General features: G+C 44.7%; 1 protein-coding gene across 1 annotated transcript in view; it reads right to left on the bottom strand.

Moving 5' to 3' along the window:
* Positions 1-8,097, bottom strand: part of ATP9A (ATPase phospholipid transporting 9A (putative)) — a 71,322-nt gene extending 63,225 nt beyond the window's left edge. The window contains exons 1-4 of the mRNA XM_025197346.1: positions 8,090-8,097; positions 6,973-7,117; positions 5,227-5,340; positions 1,104-1,212 (exon numbers count right to left, since the gene is read on the bottom strand). Coding sequence (XP_025053131.1) covers positions 1,104-1,212; positions 5,227-5,340; positions 6,973-7,117; positions 8,090-8,097 — 376 coding nt within the window. The remainder of the gene's footprint in view (positions 1-1,103; positions 1,213-5,226; positions 5,341-6,972; positions 7,118-8,089) is intronic.
* Between the last annotated feature and the right edge of the window lie 1,606 nt (positions 8,098-9,703).

Raw genomic sequence — 9,703 nt, forward strand, 5'->3', positions numbered from 1 at the left:
ACCAAGCCCCTGCCACAGGCTGTACCCAGGCAGCCCCCACTGGCGATCGGCAGGTGCTATTAAGGGAATTCGTAGATGCAGGCACTAGGACCCCAGGGATGCTTCCTTTGTTGCAACAGTGAGCGTGAACTGAACCTGGCAGGCAATAGGGGCATTTATTTTGTATACATGCTTGCACCACAGCACCAGGCACTTCCAGCATGGGCGCATGCATTTGTATAAATGGTGAAATGCGCATCAGTGCTGAGAAAATGGCAGCAGTGTGCTTTTGAACTAAAACACATCAAAGGTGTTAGTTCAAAAGCACGCCGCTGCCATTTTCTCAGCACTGATGAACGTTTGGCCACTTATACAAATGCATGCAATGCAGTGCCGGGCACATCAGCTCACATGTGGAGCAGGCTCTGCTCCAGCACATTCGAGCAGACAAGCGTATGTGTATAAATACCCTAGGACTATGGAAATGCCTCTTCTGCTGCTTGGGCTGGAATATGATGCCAATTCCCTGAGCTACCAGGGGCTAGATGTAGTTTCATCACAGGTGGATCCAGCCCATTGGCTTTAGGTTGCCAACCCCTGACTTAAGCCTAAAATTTTATACCGCTGTGTGCTCTTCTCCAAGTACTTATCTGGAGAGACCTGTCTGTGCATAAATATAAATTTTAAACCATGAGAAGGAACTTTATTTATCATTCGGCTTATCCAGCACCAAAAACACTGTCACACATGCTAATCTCAACAGTAGTGAGAGTCTGACCACTCCAGCTGCATGTACTGTGCTCTCGAGTATTTCAAAATAATTAGCCCATGCACATTTGCTCTCAATTTACTTCCTGGGGAAACACTTGAGTAGAAGCAGCTTCAATTGCAGTTATGCAAGAAGCTATCTGCAAGTTCACCAAGACCTGCAGATGCCTTGCCAGTGCCAGAAGCAACCAAGCGGCTGTTAAGCCACGTGCCTCCGTGCCTGTAAACCCCACCACTCTTTGAACTCTGCTTCTCTGATTATCAGTAACATTTGATTGAATTGCAACCCCTGCGGCTCCAGCAGTCAACTACAGGATGCAGCGGGTGAGGTAGAGAGCTGGAGCCAAAGAGCTGACCTCTTGCTGTGAGCTTGCTGTAGATCTGGGAGTTTACTTCCTTGTCGCGCATGTAACATCTGATCTCCTCCACTGCTTCTCGGATGATGGTAACCGCAAGAACAAACCCCTAAAAATGCCGAATGGAGAAAAAAAAAGCCAGAAAATACCATCTGTCTCGGATCAGAACAACACATGATAACTAGCAATAGCCATTCCTATATTCTGCATTTTAATCTTGCTTACCTGACCCTTTATTGGTTAATTACTATGATGATGGGCGGCATCTAGAATCCAAATAGCAAGCTAACAAACTGGCATTTTGAAAATGTATCTTTTAGTGACAACACTTGCCTCTGATGCTTGCCAAACCCCTCACAAATACCATGATTTATCCTTGCAGTGCCCCTGTGAGATGGCAAAATGGTATTTCAGTTTGATGGATGAGTAACTGAGGTAAAGAGTTGAAGACGTGACTCAATCACACAGGAAGACAAATACACAAGAGAACCTCCCAAACTAGGGCACAAAACCAAAGATGACTACCTAGCTTGGGCCCTAATTGTACAAATCCGCATATATGACTAACTGTGCTCCCATGAGTTATCTTTTGAAACCAGTGGGACTGTTTCAGCAGCAAAGTTCAGTAAGTTCATAGATATTTCTAGGATTGGGAGTTCAACCCTGCTCTTCTATTTACTTCATTAAAATGTTCAGTTTCCTGCTGTATGGGAAATAGACATCATACTCTTAGCATTACGTCTCTAAAAATAGGTAGAGCTCAAACAAGGCAATTATCTCTGGAGCCAATATTACAAAGTCATTTTACACAAGGTATTCAGCTCCTATCGACTGGATGGCTGAACCTTAAACACCAACTAAACCGAGCTGTGTACATTTTGCTTTACGTACAGACATTTTTTTGAGAAAAATTTGTAACCAGTTAAGGGGTATCTTGTCCATCAGTGCATTTATTAGTTTTCCAAGCAAATTTAGAGTGAAAACAAACAAAAGAAACCCCCAGAGAATATAAACAAATGAAACCAAAGATAGATGTATGAAAAAGAATGCAGGAAATGAAGTACAGTTTTTTTTCTTCCAAAATCACTAACGTAACTGCAATGCCCAACTCACTCTAGGCCCGTGGTTCTCAACCTCATTGGGATCCGATTTTCAGAAAATGTTGATCACCTGCTCCCTGGAAATCATAATGCTTTAAGGCAGGCGTGTCAAAGACAGGCCCATGAGCTGGATCGGGCTTGCAGAGCCTCATTACCCAGCACCCAGTGCTGCCTCTGGGCCTGGAGTTGAGCCACAGCCATGCTGCACATGGCACCTGCGCCACATGTGCTGTCTGTGCAGAGCCAGTCTAGGATGCACGTCACGCAGTCCTGCTCCAGCCAGCCCAGGAGGCATGCTGCATGCAATCCTCGCTGGGAAGTATGCCCTGCTCTAGATGCAGGTGCTCTGGGCAGCAGGGGGCCTGCCCCAGCCAATTCAGGGCCCATGTGCAACATGCGTCCCAGACTGGTACCCATATGGATGCTGCATGCACCGCATTCCCAGAATAACCAGAGTGAATGCCCTTGCCCAATCTGGCCTGCGGAGTCAACCGTGCATTATTCATCTGACCCGTGGAGCCAGTTGAGTTCAACACCATTGCTTTATGTCATCTTGACCTGGGTACGCAAAACCCGAGGCCTATAATACTAGCTAATCATTTGGGAAATTGCAACCAATCACTCTATTATTTTATAGTGGAGAAACGAGTGAAAGCTAAGAGCTGGCATTTTCACCCTTACACTTTTTCCTTTCCAAGAATATGTGTATTTAGCAGAGATTAAGAGCAGAAGAGACATCAAAGTTAGTAGGCTAACACAGAATTTGTTAATGTTAATGAAATCCTGCACCCTGTAAAAATGGTCATTTTTTTTTCTGCACACAAGCTAATTTTTCTGACAATAGAATACCAAGAAGATTACTGGCCTAAGAGAGACTGTTCTTAACCTCTAGGCTTTTTTTCTTTTTTCTCCCCCTTTTTTTTTGACCATGAGGTAGAACAAGTCCAAAAACATTTTGGAAAACAACAACAAAAAGTAATTTTTTGCAAGAAGAAAAAAGTGTTTTAACAAAAAATCCTACCAAATTTTGCCATGGGGAGAAGAGGGATGATCAAATATACAAATGACCTAGGGTATTTTCTCATTTTGCCTTCCATACATCCAAAAAGTACAACTAAACAGGACTGATGTTCTTCCATCTAGGAAGACTATACCCTAAAGACTTCAAGCTCCTTTAGATATACAAGTGTGTCAGAATAAAATTCATAATGGAGAAGCTAAAAAGTCATTAATATACATAATCTTTTAGAGGGCCATTTCACTCCTAAAGGGTATGTTCACTACTTCATAATTTGGGCCACTGAGAAAGACATCAATTGTGTAACTGAGAAACAAAAAAACCCTAACAACTTCTCCAAGAATTAAAATTTGTATTTCTTGTGTTCAGCTTCAAACTTCTAGCTGCTTTAAAAAAGAAAAAAAGAAAGAAAAAAAATTAAAAGAAAAGAAAGGAATAGAGTCTGTGCCAATTATTTTGAGCTTATTTTGTGGATCAGTACTTTAAAGAGTTTGGGCATCTGAATTTCAAATAATCATCTAAAAATATTCCCACATGTGCTGCCTCACTATGCCATCATGTATGTCATTCTATACCAAACACTTGTATCAGCAGTCAGTAATGAACAAAGACCTTTCTTATACTAGTCGCTGGCAGCTCATATGCTAAATCCTAATTGCTCATCTGGCTTAGACAAATCACAATTGCCTATATAATTGCAAAAAAAGAGAGAAATTGTTGACAGGGTCTCGTTAAAGTAGCTTGTGACACATGCTTTCTTAAATGGGGCAAACACAATAACTGTCATGGGTAAATGCCTGAGACTGAATTCAGCGTTATACAGGTTTGAACGCTAGCAGCGTTTTAGCAGTAGACTGCCATACATCACTCTTCAATTCTGTGATATCAGTTTGCTTTTACTAATAGGGATATCTGTTTACTTTGAGTTTAATGGAAAGCAACTTTCTCCCATTCAGTTGGAGATGGAAAGAATGATTTCCCCTAGTCCCCGTTCCCTGCTCCCACCCCCCAAATCAATTCTCCCAGAGCTTTTACCACCAGTGATTCACAAACAAAAGCCAAGGGCAGTCTTTACACACCATGCAGGTCTGCTTATAACTTTAAAATGTGGCTTTTGCTTCCTATACAAAGTTACTATAAAGATTTTCTTTAGATGGACACTGCATTCATCCAAGGATTTCTAAAACTTGTTGGAAGAGCCAAAAAACAACAGTTTATTTGCAGCTTCTTTTGAAGGAAAAGGGATGGCTATATGGGCTTGACGCAAATATTGTCTACCATTTTTTTAAAGCAAAGTGGAATCACCAGCTGGGGGAAGCTGGTTGCAGCACAGGGACATCAGCCTAAATCATTATTTCCATCTTGACTTAAAAGTAGAGAGAAATGGTGGCACATAGATTTATGTGGCTGATACAGCTGCAACTAGCTGAACAGCTGAATTTGCACTTATTGCATGTGTACAGTCATTCACTGAGGTCATTCTGAATAAAAATACTGTGAGGCCTTCACATTGGTTGTCAGACTTCGGTGAGACCCCTACCAATTTTTCTCATGAAATACTCTCATGCCCCCACACAGATCCTCTGTCTGCATGTTTCACGTTCTGGTAACTGCAGCTTTGAAGAAGACTAGATAGTGCCAGAAAGATATTTATTTTGGTCTTTGTTTTTCCCCTCATTTAACAGAGGGCAGGGCCAGCTGGCTGCAATGTCAGTAAGTCCAGAAGTTGCATAAGCAAAGAATTCTGTATATGTTAACAATTCAAATGAACAGCGTTGGTTACAGACTCCTCTGATATTGTAATGTTAAACCTTTACAAACTGAATTCAAAAAGACCGAACAAGGATCTACATCCCAGAATGGTTAGAGAACAGACTTCATAAAAACAAGCTAACACAATCCATTTAAAATGTGGAATTATTAAATCCTAGAGATAAGGCAACAAAGGACATTTTGTAGCCAAACACTGAAACTTCCTTGAATAAATAAACCTTAGATGACCTACCAGGGGAACCCAATACGTGTAAAGTGCAGCAAGCCTCATTTCAGGAACAAATTGAGAGCAGTCCAGAAGCAAAAAGTAAAGATTGAAGAAATACTTGAACTGGTTAAACAGCACCTACAAAAAAAAAAAAGAAGGGAGATATTAATGGAGAGCTCTAAAGTTATGCATGTGAGATGAGACATATTTCTGCTAGCTACTGAAGTGTCTAAATCCTAAATTGCAGCAGCTTTCAAGTAGCTTTGGAAATTATTTTTAAAAGGTCATTTTATGTGCATAGAGTATACACAACTGTGCCTATGCCATACCAGACTCTTCCGTAATTCATCTTTAAGGCGGGTACATGATTTCACCCTTATTTTAAACTTATGACAAACTCCACTTTGAGAAGTGATGGTTCTGTAAACAGCAGTTTACTGCCTATGATTTCTCTTGCAAAAAATGTGCAGAAACTTGCATTTGCTTCCCTGGCACTTTCACTCCAACAGCAACCAGTCTACTTCCTCTGTTTAAAAGAAAACTGTCCCTAATGAAAAGACTGTATGAATTACAAATTGACCTCTAAGAGCAGGCCATGCATGGTGTGCAGAGAGAAGCTCAGAAATGTAACACAGAAGTTGCTGTTATGGAGCAAGGCCACCAGTCCTTCTGCCCCTGCAAGGGAGAAATGGGAGCCTATACAGTCCACTAGCAAGAAAGGAAGAGAGGAGCATAGCAGAGGAGCATAGCAAACTGATGGCTGGCAGGTGAGGTCCAAAAATTGCTTATCACTTATCACTTCATTAAGTGCTTTCTCCCTATAATATTCAGAGTCTGAATGATTTCTTCAGGTACTGTTCTCATTTATAAAGATTAGATCATCTAAGTCAAGGAACAAAAACTGTACCATGTGACTCAGGTGCTTAATTGCACACGCTATATTCCAAGTGTGATTTGAAAGTTTATTTCCTATAAGTTTATGTTGGAAGAAAGGATGATATTGGCTTCACGTTCAAAGGCATTCATTAGAAGTCTGTGTATAAATATTTGGGTAAAATCATGTTTGGCTCACAGATAACGTGGGGGTGGTCAAATTATGATTCCTGAGTTTAGCAAGTCAGGAACTCCCCTGATATACCTTATCCACAGTTCAGGGGAAATAAAACTGCCAAATAACCCATAGGGCAGCATCTACATGATCAATGGTGATCCAGTATCATCACTGATTATTAGACTAGTTAGAGAGGTATTAAATACTGGGCAGTAGTTTATGAGGTCATCACACACAGGCAAAATATCCATGCAAGAGAACAGCTATCACTGCGCTGCCTATTTATATGGGTCTCTGTGATCCAGACAACCACATGCCTTGTTTGAGAGAACCTAAGGTCACAAAAAACAGCCTGTATATTTAAAAGCATCAGCAGACACACTGCAGTGCAGCTGATCTACAGACCAGGGGTAGAAGTTAAGGGAGAGGATGAATGGAATAATCAACTCTGGGACTTGGAGTAAATTCTACCCACAAAGACAGCAGGGTGCAGTTTGCATGGCCACCGATTATACCACCATACAGATTGCAAGTTAGTTTTATACTCAAAATGGATGTTGAAATGAGGACCAAAAGGCATATTTTAAGTAAAACAACAGGAGCAGGAGCAGAATTCTCTACTGTGAATTCAGGTTCTGCGTCAATACTTTATAAACCTACCAAAAATGAGGCAAGAGAGTCAGAATGTGGAGACCAGGAGTCCCCTTGGGAATACCTACCCCAGGGAGAAATGTAAAGAAGTTGTATTTTTGATTGTTGATCACATTGCGAGGGTACCGCTGGTCTCTTTTTTCTGGATGGCCGAGCCAAACTGTACGAGGCCTTGGGTCTCTTCTTCCGCAACATCTCAGGCACTCACAACACCTATTGGAAAAACAGATTTACTTTTCAAGAAACATTTTCATTTTATCCCTGTCCATGACTCCACCTGCTACATACCCCTTGCCTTCCCTAGGCATGTAGATTGTCTTGTTTTTCTCAAAGTGTCTGAAGCCCCAAACCTCTAAGTATCCCTGCAGATAGTGTTCTGCATTCTCAGTTTTTATTTTAAAAAAATAAATAATCTGGGAATTTTTCAGGGTTTATCATCGAAACATAAAAACTGGGATGCAATTAGGATAAAAGGAAGAAAAGGAAAAAAAATCAGTTTAAATTGGGGAAAAATCGGCGATGAGAGAGGGAGGGAATAAGGCTGGGACTAGGGAAAGGGTGGGGGTAGGGGTGGGTGCAGCCTGTTTGACCGCTCCTGGGGCTGCAGAAGGGAGCACAGCAGGGGGACCTGTCAGTGGGTGCAGGGGGCACGGGGCGGTGGGGCAGCTCTTGCTGCTATGCGCCCCCTGGGAGGGCTGTGGGGCCTGTGCCGGGCTCTTCCTGGGGGGGCATGTGCCCCTGGAGCAGTGACAGAAAGCACATGGAGCCATGCACTGCCTTATTTCCCTGGCTGTGTTTGCACCCCTCCCCCTTGCTGCAGCAGTCTGCTGCCAGGCTGCCTTGGCGTTTGGGGGGGGGGGGGGGGGGGGGGCGCCGCCCCGGCCAGGCTCTTCCACCTGCCTCTCCCCCTGGCAAGGCTCCCAGCTCCCAGCACCCAAGGCAGGGCCAAAGCCAGAACCACTGGGGTGCAGCTCAGACCTGCCTGCCCTGGGAGTGATTCCCACAGCCCGCCTTGCCCTACCCAGGGTCAGAGCCGAGAGCCCATGTCCCCAGGCAGTGGCTCCAGTCACCCTCCCCTGGCCCCTGTGTGGCCACCGCCACCCCCCAAACAACCCACTCCACATGTGGCCCCCGCCACATGCCCCCGACATCCAGCCAGAAACCTGTGCCGCAGATAACCAGTACAGCGGCATTTTTAGCTTACCAGCACCACCAATTTTTCAGTTCAAATCCCTGTTAACTAGCGTGAGTGGGGAATGGGCCATTCCCCACTTGTGCCAGTTAATAGGGATTTGAACTGAAAAATGGGTGTAAATCAGTAAAAACTGAATGACTTAAAAAAAAAAAATCAAGGAATTTATCAGTGAAACTCAGTAAAAACTGAAAATGCAGAACACTACCTGTAGAAAAGTGCTAAATAAACCCATGTAAAAGCTACAAACAAAAGGTAAGATTGTTTAATTCTTTGACATCGACCCAGTGATAGTCTATTTAGATTGCAAGCCTTTTGGAGTCGAGACCCTGATTTTTTTATTACTCTAGTAAAACACCTAGCATACTTGAAGTATTGCTGGCCTGACTCAAAGTCTGCCAAAGTCCAGGAAAGAGAATACATGGAGAGGCTTTGGGTCAGAACTTACATAGCTATTACTGCTACTAAAGTATTAATATAAATTAGGGGTGCACTGATAGAGATTTTTGGGGCCGATACCAATAGCCAATTGCTTTAAGGAGGCATATCGGCCGATAGCAATCTGATTTCAAATACGCAGCCTGGCAGCTTGAAGAGCTGTGCCCAGTTGGTAAGCCTGTTGTGGTGGAAGGGGAGGAGGGAGGGAAGGGGAATACGGGGGGCAGATCAAGGCCCCTGAGGTGAGAGAGGAGTGGGGCTGGGGCAAGCACTGCCTAGCTGTGGCGGGGCAATGTTCACGACGGAGCTGTGGCCTGTTCGTGGGGCGCGGGGAGGGGGGAGATGGCTCCCGCCACTGTGCGCACCCTGGGAGGACATTGGGGGGGCATGTGCCCCTGGATCTGTGCGGGGTGGGGTAGGGCAGGCTGCAGCTGCAGGCTGTGGCTGTGCAGAGGTTGGGCCGGGCTGGGCTACGACAGCACTTGGAGGGGGCTATAGCAGGGAACTGCAGTAACCCCACAATTCACATTAGGCCCCTCCCAGCACCACCACCACCTGCCCTGAGCGCAGCCCCGGCCCAACCACCCTCCCCATGTGCTGGGAAGAGCCCGGTGCAGCCCGGGCAGACCTACCCTGCCTACACCCCGCACAGATCTGGGGGCATATGCCCCTCCTGTGGTCTCCCAGGGTGCGCACAGTGGCAAAAGTACCCCCACCATCCCCACACCCCCTGGAAAAGCTGCAGGTCCATCCTGTGCCTGCCCTATCCCAGCTGGGCAGCACCTGCCCCAGCCCCTACCCCAGCCCCACTCCCTCCCACCCTGTAAGGGCCTTGATCTGCTCCCCCATGACCCTTCCTTCCCTCTCCCCATCCACCACGACAGATTTACCAGGTGCATGCAGCTCTCCAAACTGCTCCTCACCGCCTACATGTTGTGCTACGGCTGCACGCATGCACAGGCATTTATCGGCCAAATTATCAGTCACATTCGGCCAATTTCTGAAGCAATCAATTTGCTTTATATCAGTGCTGATCCGATATTGGACCAATGTATCAGTGCACCTCTAATATAAATATTACATCTATGTTCAAAGTGTTATATGGATATTGGTTAAACTCCATTAATACTCCGACATGGTGACTGAGTGTGTATTATTTTCATTTTACG

This window comes from Alligator sinensis, unplaced genomic scaffold (assembly GCF_000455745.1).
Source record: "Alligator sinensis unplaced genomic scaffold, ASM45574v1 scaffold115_1, whole genome shotgun sequence".
In the NCBI taxonomy this organism is placed as follows: Eukaryota; Metazoa; Chordata; order Crocodylia; family Alligatoridae; genus Alligator; species Alligator sinensis.